This window comes from Myotis brandtii, unplaced genomic scaffold (genome assembly GCF_000412655.1).
Source record: "Myotis brandtii unplaced genomic scaffold, ASM41265v1 scaffold647, whole genome shotgun sequence".
NCBI classification, from domain to species: Eukaryota; Metazoa; Chordata; class Mammalia; order Chiroptera; family Vespertilionidae; genus Myotis; species Myotis brandtii.
In genome coordinates, this window is record NW_005370500.1 from 146,979 (window position 1) to 158,857 (window position 11,879).

Here is an 11,879-nt window from a genome sequence, read left to right on the forward strand (position 1 = left end):
ACCGGAAACAGAAGTTCTCTGTAAAAAAAAAAAAAAAAAGTTCTCTTTTTTTAGAAATTGAGATAAAATTTACATACTCTGAAATTCACCTTTAACATGCAGTGGGCTTAGTATAGGCACAAAGTTGTGCAGCCATTCCCAGATCGAATTCCAGGACATTCACATCATCCCCAATAAAACCTCGCTCCATTCCAGTCCTTCCCCAGCTCGGGGCAGCCACAATCCACTTCCTGTTTCCACGGATTTGCCTACTTCAAACATTTCGTGTAAGTGGAGTCATGCAATATGTGATCTTTTTCTTATATTGTGTGTCTGGCTGCTTTTCCTTAGCCTAGTATTTCCCAACGCTTATTCATGCTGTCGCAAGCATCAATACACTTCTCGGTTGAGTACCATTCCGTTGTATGGGTGGATTATTACAGTCGTTTATCCATTGCTCAGTTGACGAACTTGGGGTAGTCTCCACGTTTGGCTAGTCTGAGTAATCCCGCTCTGAATACTCATGTACAAGTTTCTGTACAGACATATGTTTCCACTTCTCATCCTCGGAGAGGAACTGGCCTGTTGGGTCACATGGCAGTTTTATATTTAACTTTTTGAAGATCTGCCAAACCGTCTTCCTCATCAGCGGCACCAATTCGCATCCTACCAGCATGTATGAGGGCCCCAGTTCCCACACCCTCACCAGCATCTGCTCTTTCCCTTTTTAAGTTTTTATTATTTTTAAGGTCATCCTGGTGGGAGTGAGGTGGAATCTCATTGTGGTTTTGACTTGCATTTCCCTGAGGATGAACGATGGCGGGCATGTTTTCACCTAATTCAGTGGTTCTCAACCTTCCTAATGCCACGACCCTTTAATACAGTTCCTCATGTTGTGATGACCCCAAATTTCATTGTACAAATTGAATATAATTAAAGCATAGTGATTAATCACAAAAACAATATGTAATTATATATGTGTTTTCCGATGGTCTTAGGCCAGTGGTCAGCAAACTGCGGCCCCTTGAGTGTGGCTCTTCCACAAAATACCACGTGTGGGCGCGCACGTACAGTGCAATTGAAACTTCGTGGCCACACTCAAGGAGCCAAAGAGCCACATGTGGCTCGCGAGCCACAGTTTGCTGACCACTGTCTTAGGAGACCCCGTGAAAAGGTCGTTCGACCCCCAAAGGGGTCGCGACCCACAGGTTGAGAACCGCTGACCTAATTATTGAATGTTTGCATTTCTTCTTTGGGGCAATGTCTATTCAAACCCTTTGCCCATTTTTTTTATTGAACCTAGAGAGAGGAAAAGGGAGAGGGAGAGGGAGAGGGAGAGAGAGAGAGAGAGAGAGAGAGGTGAGAGAGAAACATTGATCAGTTGCCTCCTGTATGTGCCCCAACAGGGATGACACTCCAACCAACTGAGCCACACCAGGGCCCTTTGCCCATTTTCTATTTGGGTGACCTGTCTTCTATTGTTGAATTGTAATATGTCTGTATTCTGGATACTAGATCCCTGCTAGATATAGTTTGCAGGAAAACTCTCCCATTCTTTGTGTTTTCTTTTTACTTTCTTGAGAGTGTTCTTTGAAGCACAAAAGTTTTTAATTTTCATGAAGTCCAGCTTACTTATTTATTTACTAGAGGCCTGGTGCACAAAATTCATGCGGGGGGGGGGGGTTCCCTCAGCCCAGCCTGCACCCATTCCAACTGGGGACCCCTCAGGGGATGTCTGACCACCAGACACCCCTCTCACAATCTGGGACTACTGGCTCCTAACCACTCACCTGCCTGCCTGCCTGATCACCCCTAACTGCCTCTGCCTGCCTGCCTGGTTGCCCCTAACCTCTCTGCCTGCCTGCCTGATTGCCCCTAACTGCCCTCCCCTCCCAGCCTGATCTTGTCCCCAACTGCCCTCCCCTGCCAGCCTAATCATGCCCCAACTGCCCTCCTCTAATGGCCAATTTGGTTCTGATTGGTCAGTTTCTATGCCAGTCAGCATCAAAAGCTCCACCTCCTAGGCAGCCATTGGTTCCTCACAGTTGACCAAGATTTGGTTCTGATTGGTCAGTTTCCATGCCAGTCAGCGTCAATAGCTTTGCTTCCTAGGCAGCCATTGGCTCCTCACAGTTGACCCAGATTTGGTTCTGATTGGTCAGTTTCTATGCCAGTCAGCATCAAAAGCTCCACCTCCTAGGCAGCCATTGGTTCCTCACAGTTGACCCAGATTTGGTTCTGATTGGTCAGTTTCTATGCCAGTCAGCATCAAAAGCTCCACCTCCTAGGCAGCCATTGGTTCCTCACAGTTGACCCAGATTTGGTTCTGATTGGTCAGTTTCTATGCCAGTCAGCATCAAAAGCTCCACCTCCTAGGCAGCCATTGGTTCCTCACAGTTGACCCAGATTTGGTTCTGATTGGTCAGTTTCTCTCTGCAGGCCTCTCTCTGGGCCTGATCTGCAGCCCCCTTGGTAGTCAGTGCTGGGTCGGGGCTCCCAAAGCGCCCACAGTCGGTGCTGGCACTGACTTCTGATCTGGTCAAGCCTTGGGTGGTTATGACCCTGGCTCTTCATTATATAGATTGGTTTCTTGGTGTTATATTATATTGAAGAAACCATTGCCCAAACTCAAGGTTATGCAAATTTACACCTGTTTCCTCTAAGAGGTTTCTAGGGTTAGCTCTTCTATTTAGGTCTTCCATTTATTTTGAGTTAATTTTTGCACTTGGCATAAGGAGTGCAAATCCTTTCTTCTGCACATGGGTGTCCAGGTTTCCTTGCATCATCTGTTGAAGACTCTTCTTTGCCCTGTTCAGTTGTCTCAGCATCCTTGTCAAAATCAACCCACCACAACGGTAGGGCTTATTTCTGGGCTCTCAATTCGATTTCACTGAGTTGCGTCTCTTATGTCAGCTCTACCCAATCCTTGTTATGATAACTTTGCAGGAACTTTCACGAATCCTCCAATTCTGTTCTCATATTTCAAGATCATTTTGCATATCCCAGGATTCTTATGAATTTGAGGATCGGCTTTTCAGTTTTTGCACAACAGCCAGCTGGGGTATCAATAAGGATGACCTTGAATCTGTAGAGGTCAGTTTAGGGACTATGGCTGCCTTCAGGATATTAAGTCTTCCAACTCATGAGTGCAGGAGGCCTTTCCACTTACGTAGAATTTATTCAACTTCCTTTCGGTGATGGTCTGTTGTTTTCAGTATAAGTCTTGAACGGTTGGTGGTGGGGGTTTTTGCTAAATTTATTTCTAAGTAATTTGTTCTTTTTGATTCTTTGGTAAATGGAATTTTTTTCCCAAATTTTACTTTGAATCTTTCACTGCTAGTCTGTAAGAATGCAGTTGATTTTTATTTGATGATTAGAGGCCTGGTGCATGAAAATTCATGCACTGGAGGCGTGGTCCCTCAGCCCGGCCTGCCCCCTCTCACAGTCCGGGAGCCCTCAGGGATGGGAGGCGACCTGGTGATCAGGGGAAGGCGACGCCCCCATCACACTTCTGCTGCTGCCACTGCCAGCAGCAAAAGCCTCAGCTGGCCCTGGTTACCTGAGCCTCAGGCGGCCCTGGGCAGCTGGACAGCTGACATCCGAGGCTTGCCTGCACCTCGGGCTGGCCCTGGGCGACTGCGGGGCTGAGGGTGGATCCAGCTGCACCACGCGCCTGCTACCCCCTCTGCGGGTTTGAAAGGACTGGGGGACTCCGGCGGGGCTGAGGGGACTGGGCACTGCCATCTTGTGGCTATGGGCGCCGCCATATCTGTGATGGTGTGATGGTCAGTTTGCATATTCCCTTTATCCTTTAGATAGGATATTGTATCCTGCAACCCATTTGAACGTGTTTACTAGGTCTGAATTGTTGACTTTTGTAACTGAAAAGCAACAGGCCAGAGCTGGGCTAGATCACACACAACCAGGTACAGATGTGCATATGCAATGTTAGGAAGGTGTCTGTCCCCCACCATCAAGCTTCTCATCTGTCTACTGGTTCTCCTTTCAAGCAGATTCTCCTGTCCTGGTGGCATCTTCTTCCCAGTTCATTTCTGACAGCTCTAAATCAAACGAGAAGACATTGGTTTCCGATTCTTCCACCAAAAGTCCCAGAATTAAATCCCATTGGCTTGGCTTAGATCACATGCCCATCCCTAAACTGAGCCTCAGAAGCAAGTGCTCTGATTGGCCAGGTTTGGGTCACATGCCCTGTCCTGAACCTGGAGGTGGGGTCAGCTCCCTTCCATCCACATGGATTGAGAAGGGAGAGAAGTGATTCTCAAAAGGAAAATTGAGAGTCCTGGCCGGGCAGCTCAGTTGGTTAGAGTGTCATCCTCATATGCCAAGGTTGTGGGTTCAATCCCTGGGCAGGGCACATACAAAATCAACCAATGAATGCATGAATAAGTGGAATAACAAATTAATGTTTCTCTCTCTCTCTCTCTCTCTCTCTCTCTCTCTCTCTCTCTTTCTCTCTCCCCCCTCTCTCCCTTCTTCTGTCCCTCTAAAATCAATCAATAAAAAAGGAAAATTGGGGCAATTTTACCAGAAGAAGGAGGTTGTGTGCTAGGTAGCTAAAAACAGCAAGTGCCACCCAGCTGGCATGGCTCAGTGGTTGAGTGTTGACCTATGACCCAGGTTACAGTTCGATTCCTGGTAAGGGCTCATGCCTGGGTTGTGGGCTCAATCCCTAGTAGGGGGCATGCAGGAGGCAGCCGATCAATGATTTTCATTATTGATGTTTCTATCTCTCTCTTCCTCCCTCTCTGAAATCAATAAAAATATATCTTAAAAATAAAAACAGCAGAGGCCATTACACTGGACAAGTGAATGCGTTAATGCTGAAAAAGAAAGCAGTTTATAAACACGGCAACTCTCGCACTGCGCAGCCGAGCTGTCTCCTTCGCACCAGCGGGGAGGCAGAAGCGCCTGCACCAGCCCTGGGAGTTGGTTCTGAGTTGGTATTTGTTGAAATTGTTTCAGCATGTGTGTCTGGCTTCCTGTCGCAGGCATCGACGGGACGCTCAGAGCGCGAGGAAAGTGTGAGCCAGCAAGGGAGGCAGAGCGCACAGGGCGTCTGCCAAGCGGCTCGCGTTTTCCTTCGCACTCTGTACGGTTGTCCCGAAGAAAAAGAGCTGCTTCCAAAAATAAAACAAAATATTATAAAAAGCTTCACAATCAGATGCTTTGGAACAAATGATGGGTTTAAATGTGCAAATACATTTCTAAAACAAATGCCCATCTGTGTGTGCACATGTGTGTGCGTGTGCGTGTGTGTGCATGCGGGCCTCCTGCTGGGACCCTGTGCCCCTCCCCCACATTTCCTCCCACATCCCCTCCACCAGCTCCCCTCCCTCCCCTCTGTGCTCCCTCCTTGCCTTGACTGGTGGCCCTGCGGGCAGAGACTGAAATCATGGTGTTCAGCTTATTAAAAGGCTTTCATTGAGCTCAGAATAATTAAATTTGTCTTTAAAAGCATCTAACTTGATTGAGTGAACAAGTTTAAAACCGGATTGTTTTAGATCCATGGTGTTTGGCTTCTCTGGCATGCTCTTCACAGGGGTGGCCAGCGGAGCCACCAAGCATAGGAGCCATTTGGCTGGCGCTGTGGCTATCTGATCCAGATTCTAATCCTGCCCCTCTGAAACCGCCACCAGCACTCACCCTAGGCCACAACCCGGGGGACTCCTCTCTCTTATGATGTGTCTCCCCATTTCCTTCATTTTCCCTTCTGGGAGTGGCAGTCTTAGCACCTCTGGCTTCCAGATGCCTTTGAAAATGTTTGAGCTGCAAAATATAGGGGCGGGGGAAGCATTGCACATTCGGGATCCATACGTGTTTAACTAAAAGCCTAGAAAACCTAACATGTCAAGTTAACTAATTGTTCCATTTAATCATCATAAAAAATTTCATTACACTTAATTGTTTGAAACAAACTTACAGGTGAAGTCGCCCCACTTTGAGAGAATTCCCAAGACTCCTGGACACTTGGTAAAGAATCTGTGGCCAATTGTAATTAAATGAATTTCTTGTAGGCAAATAATTTTGGAAATGAAATTATTTTTAGAAATCATCTACACTAATAAAAGAGAAACATGCAAATTTGTGTCACTCTGCTACACCCACCAGCCAATCAGGATGAGTATGCAAATCAACCCAACATATCCAGGCACGGAGCGAAGACTGAAGGCTCCGGCCAGACTGAAGACTGAAGACAACTGAAGACTGAAGAGGCTTGCCTTCTCCGCTGTGGCTGGAGAGAAGGCCTGGGTCCCGGGTGCCAGAGGAAAACTGGTGCAGGCAGCCAGGGGAAGGAAGGCCTATTGCATGCAATCTCTAGTTTGATTATAAAAATAAAAGTTAGATGTGAATTTATTCCAGTATATTTGTTAACTTTCCGAAAAGAGTTGGTGGGAGAGGAAAGGGCCCCAGCAGCCCAGTGCTGGCCACACCCCTCTCCCTTGCCCACCTTCAGCCCCAGAACACCTTTCCAAATCCCCATCTCCCCTGGGGTGAAAATCCTCCAGTTCCCCTTCCTTTGCCCCTGGGAAAAATCTCAAGTTATACTACCACGGCTAATTCCCGGCCCTGCCCAGCTCCCTAACTCAGTACCACCTGCCTATCCACCTGCCTATCCATCGCTGCTGAGAGTTGGGGATGGGAGGACCTGGGACTCAACCTAAACCACCTGTCAATCCCTGGACTGGGCAATGTGGCCTCTTCTGCAGCCAGAGTGGGAAGCGGAACCAGGAACCAGTGAGGGGGCCTTTCTCTGCTCCCCCTTCCCCAGGCAGCCCCCAAGGTGTGGTCTGGGATTAAGAAAGCACAGAAATCATTTGGTGAATGACCGGCTGAATAAATGGGACTGCTCCGTCACCTGAGAGAGGAACAGCCGTAGATCCTATAATGACATAATCAGCTCCTGTGTAATGAGCACATGCTACATTCTCAGTGCTCTGCTAGCACCTTCAGGCCATGATCTCATTGAACAACAACCCCACAACTGAGGCTCAGAATGAGTGGTGGCTTGCTCCAGGCACAGAGCTATAAGGTGGGGGTGCCAGGACCAGAGCCCCAGGTTTGCCTGACTCTGGGGACATGGGTGACCGAGCTCTGTCTTGAAGGACAGCAAACAGAGCCTTTGACGCAGCTTGGTCTATGTTTCTCTCCCTCCTCCTCTACCTCCTGGAACCTTGTGCAATCCCCTCTGGCCACCTCCAGCTCTCTGGCCTTTTCCCTTGACCAAAGACATGTCATTTCCCACATTGGGTGCCTTCTGACCCTCGAGATGAATGCACAGGAGAAATGTGAAGATAACATCCAGGCTGCCTGGGAGAAAGGAGACTGGGTTTCAACAACACGATGTGCGGTAAACATATCTCTTCGAAAAGAGAGCGAGGGAGACATCTAAAGACTCGAGATCAGTAACGTGTCATTAGCATCTGGTTTGGGCAGAGAGTTCCTAACAGTTTCTAGAAAAACACAAGTCATAGAAAATGAGTCTGCTTCTCGGGGCAAAAGGAGATTTGGGATCCAGCAGTCAGTGGTGCCATCTGGGATCTCCTGTGGCCTTTGAGGCCCTTCCTAGGTGGGTAAGGGGGCACCAGTGTCCCTGTCTCCCTTCCTCTCCCCTTTTGCCTTCCACCCTGGGCGGCAGGCTCTGAGAGTGTGGAAACTGCCCTTGAACTCGGACCTATCAATAAATAGGCCCCACGAATGGCCACACCTAAAGGCACAGAGGAGGTACCTTCGCTCCTTCCATGGAGGAACATCTGAGCCTCTCAATGGAAGGGATAGCTAGGTATTCTCCAATATCTGTTGTCCCATATTTTTAAGTACTAGAAGCCCCAATTTTAGCTGGGTGCATTGCGGCCCAGCATAAAGACCATTTTCCCCCAGCCTCCCTCGCCAGGATATGAGCTGAATGGGATGTCAGTGGAATGTGCGTACAACTTGCAAGTGTTCTTCCCCTTCCTTCTTCCTGCTGGAAGGAATGCAGATGTGATGGCTGGAGCTTAAGCAGCCATTCTAGAACTCAAGGCCAATCTTGGAATGGAGGCCACAAATGGCAGAGCAACAAGATAGAAGGGGCCTGGGTCCTAACCTCATGATGTGCCACACCAAACCTGGACCGCCCACCTATCAGACTGTTTGAGGAGAAAAAAAGAAAGAAGCGTCTGGATGGTGTAAACCACTAATATTTGGGTTAAAGAGCATCTTTAAAGTCAAAATTACTTGAAAATCTCTTAAACTGAGAAGAGAAATAAAAGATAATCCAAATCTTCAAACGTGAGAATCCCACTCAGTGTGGCGAGACGCTCACAGCAGGTTCATGGCTCCCAAGAATTCTAGACGTGCTGTGCAATGCTAGGGAAGTTGGAACCCACCCATGTTCAATTGTTTTTCTTTCTCTCTCTCTCTTGCCTTTTTTTTCTTTTGCCCAAAGTTATATGGTAGAGATGCATCCAGCACATTTTCTAACTTGTGAGAACCTGCCGAGTATCATATAGACATGCTTCTTCTTTATCATCTCCGTTGTACAGTTGAAGAAACTAAGACTCAGAGCGGTCCTGACCCACAGCGAGAAGCAGGGCCCGCCCTGGAGAAGAAGGCGAGACAGAACCCTTGTCCAGGCGGCACCTCCCAGGAGCGTGGCCTTTCCCAGTGGCTCCTGCTCAGGTTCCGGGGACCGCTCAGAGAGCCAGGGCGGAGAACACACGTGGCTACGGGATGAGGCAGTGGGGACAGGAAGGGCCATCCAAACACTGCCCGGTGGCCAGCCGTCGCCACCGAAACACAAGTGGTCCTTCCAGAAGCCGACTGGACTCTCAGGATGAAGCTCGCCCTCCGCCTGGCCTGTAAGCCCCAGAGGCCACGCACCTGGGTCAAGGCCTGGGCTTGCTGCTTGCACCCTGGGAGGAGCTAAGGAGCCTGAGGAGGAGAGGACGGGGAGAAGCCGAGGTCGAGATCGTGCCAGATGGACGCGGGTTTCCCTGGGGAGATGATGGGTGGGAGGTCCCCCCTCAATCAGAGGGGCCACGGGGGAGGTGGGCCAGCGCCCGGGTTGGTGAGCGGGCGCCACCTGGTGGCCGGTCCCGGCACGGCGCCTCCCAGCATCCACCGGGGCTCACCCATAGCCCTTTCCACAATCTTCCTCCACACCGGCAACCACCCTGCCTTTAAAGTTAACCTCGTCAGTGCATATAGAGATACGGGTTTCTTCGGATTTACATAAAAGGGAAACAAAAGCACCCTTGTGGTTTCCTGGTTTTATGGCTAGTCTCACTTTCCACCCCCTGCCAATGACATCACCCGCGACGCTCGGCCCCGCCCCGGAGGTTGGAGTGCGTCGATCTGCTGTGGACTGGGCATCAGGCCTTCTGCTGGCTCTGCAAAGGCCGCCTCTGGGCGAGCCCGGGACCCGCTCCCTCGCTGCTGTCGCTGGTGTTCTCGACCCCGACCCCGGCGTTTGCAGAACGGCTGCCCGGTGAGTGTGCCCCGAGGGAGCGGGGATGTCCCTAGCCCGCCCAGGCCTCTGAGCTGGGGCCTCGGGCCCAGGGACTTCCTGGGCTGCGTTCTTGATCCTCTTGGCGGCCTCACACAGCGCCCTGCATTTCTGGAGGCCTCAGTTTCCCCTCTATTGCCTGAAAGAGAACATGGCTCTGGACGGCTTGGGGATCACTCAGGAAAGCGATGGGGTGTTTCGCCTGACACATGCGGGCACCCAATGGTGCTCATGACTGTGACTGGAAGTAAATGGAGACACAGAAAGCTTAATTAACGTGCCCACGGTCACAGAGCCAGTACATGTGTGGGGAGGGGCTGGGTTAGGGCCCAAGCATGTCTGTGGCCTTGAACAAGTGTCCTCACTGAGAGAAGAGGCCAGTGCTAGTCCCGACCCTGGAGGTGAGGAGAGGGCCATGAGATTTGAAAGCACACGGTAGGTGCTCATTAATGAGACTTGTCATTTTGAAGTGCACACGATCATGGGCATCCAGGGTCCTCGCCTCTGTGTGGGGGGGGTTGGGTGGACATCAGTGGACACCTGGAAGTTACTCAGCTCTACCCTCCAACATCTAGTCCACGCCCTCTTACTCATCGATTCTGCTTTCAATTTTGTTTCTTTCGAAAGCCACACACAGAAGTTTCGTTTTCTTTTTCTCCACAATGCTGATCAGTCCCGGCTTTCTAGGCCTGTTTCCGGGGTGTAAACAGCTGGTGCCTGCCCGTGAAGCCAGCCTCCCGTCACAGCTGCCAGAAGCCCAGCCTCGGCCACACAGGGACACCAGCCTCGACCAGCCCACCTTCTCAAGGCCCCCAAGTCTCCCCGGGCTCCTAGCCGCTGCTGTCAGCATGGCCCAGGCGTCTGCAGACATCGATGAGACAGGTACTAGTACTCCCTCCCACTGGATGGTGGGACCTGGGGGGACGATTACAGCAATGAGAGCGACCATACCCTGGAGCACACAGTGCCCAGGAAGAGGAGAGAGTGTGGGCTGGGCTGGGAGGCTGGCTCTGCCCTAGGTGCCTGGCCACACGCCCCAGGCATTTCACAATCACCTCTGTGGTGAGCGCTACCATGTTCCCATTTCACACATGAGACCACCAAGGCCCTGGGAGGCAAAAAACCTCAGGGCATCCGGCTGATGCTGGGGGCTGAGCGCCGTCTTCACACTCATTTTGAGAAGCAGCACAAGCCGCTTTGATAAGAGACACGCATTCCCCCGCTGCCCTCTCCCTCTGAGAGCTTCACTCCCAAGGCCCCAGCGGAGGGGCAGGCACTGAGCAATCGCTGAGTTCTAGGGTGCCCATGGGGGCTGGGGGCTGCAGGCTGCGGGTTGCGGGCTGCGGTTTGGTCTCTAGTTGCTGTTTCTGTTATCATTAGCTCATTTCATCCTCACCACAATCTTTGAAGTAGCTGCTATTACCCCACTTCACAGGTGGAGAAACTGAGGCATAGAGTCACACAGCCAGGAGGTGGCAGAGCTGGGGCTCACACCTGGGAAACCAGCCTCGGAGAACAAAAAGGAGGCAAAGGGGGTGTAGGGAGGGGAGGGCAGGGTGTGGCCTAGTGGATTGGCTCCCAGGTTCCTGACATGCTCCCCAAGGAACACGCAGGTACCAGTCGAGGCCACTCGGTAACCACGTGCTACTTCTTCTCTGTGGCTTCCCCTTCCTTATCATGTGCCACTTGTACCTCGTCCATTTCACAGCCTCCCAGCTGCTGGGGACTCACACCCTTTACTTGCCTTTGCAGTCAGGGTGGAGGGGGCGGGAGGAGGCTGACCAGGGGCCGGCTTTTCAAGAATCAAAACTCTTTTTAGGACAAGGCAGAGCCCTTTGTGGTTGATGGAGGAGGGTCTGGCGGCTGATGACTGCTTGGGGTAGCAGTGGGTGAAGGAGTGGGCGCCCCCAGGTGCTCTAACTGCGCTTCACCTGCCGGCAGGTGAAAACGCTGTGACAAAGGCGAGCTGCAGCCAGGCTGTAGCGCTGAGCCGGAGGGTCCACTCCCACTAGTGCTGCCGCTGAGGAGCCGGATAAACCAGAGCAGAGGACCCGCTAGGGCCACCTCCCTGGAAGGGGACCTGGCTTCCCAAGAAGGACCCCACGTCGCGTTTCCCTCGGGGCTCCTGGGGCCCAGGTTTCCTCCTGATGGGTGGCCTGCCACCCACAGCACCCTCTGCATCCTGAACGCATATCCCCTTGGTGGCGGGGATCCTGCCCGGAGGAGGTGGAAGCAGAGAAGAGGAGATGAGGGGACTCAAGGGAGCCAGGAGCAGTATTTCCAGGGCAAACCACACAGGCAGGGAGGGCGAGCCTGAGGAGGGCAGATTTTGAAGGGAGGAGGTGGCTGGGATCTGGGAACAGAGTGGCCCACTGCCCCTCCCCCCTCCCCTCTC

At 51.5% G+C, this 11,879-nt stretch overlaps 1 protein-coding gene across 1 annotated transcript in view; it reads left to right on the forward strand.

Annotated features, from left to right (window-relative positions):
• The first annotated feature begins 9,339 nt into the window (after positions 1 to 9,339).
• Positions 9,340 to 11,879, forward strand: part of ZBP1 (Z-DNA binding protein 1) — a 9,887-nt gene continuing 7,347 nt past the window's right edge. Inside the window, exons 1-2 of the mRNA XM_014528710.1 lie at positions 9,340 to 9,466; positions 10,172 to 10,366. Coding sequence (XP_014384196.1) covers positions 10,333 to 10,366 — 34 coding nt within the window. The 5' untranslated portion in view covers positions 9,340 to 9,466; positions 10,172 to 10,332. The remainder of the gene's footprint in view (positions 9,467 to 10,171; positions 10,367 to 11,879) is intronic.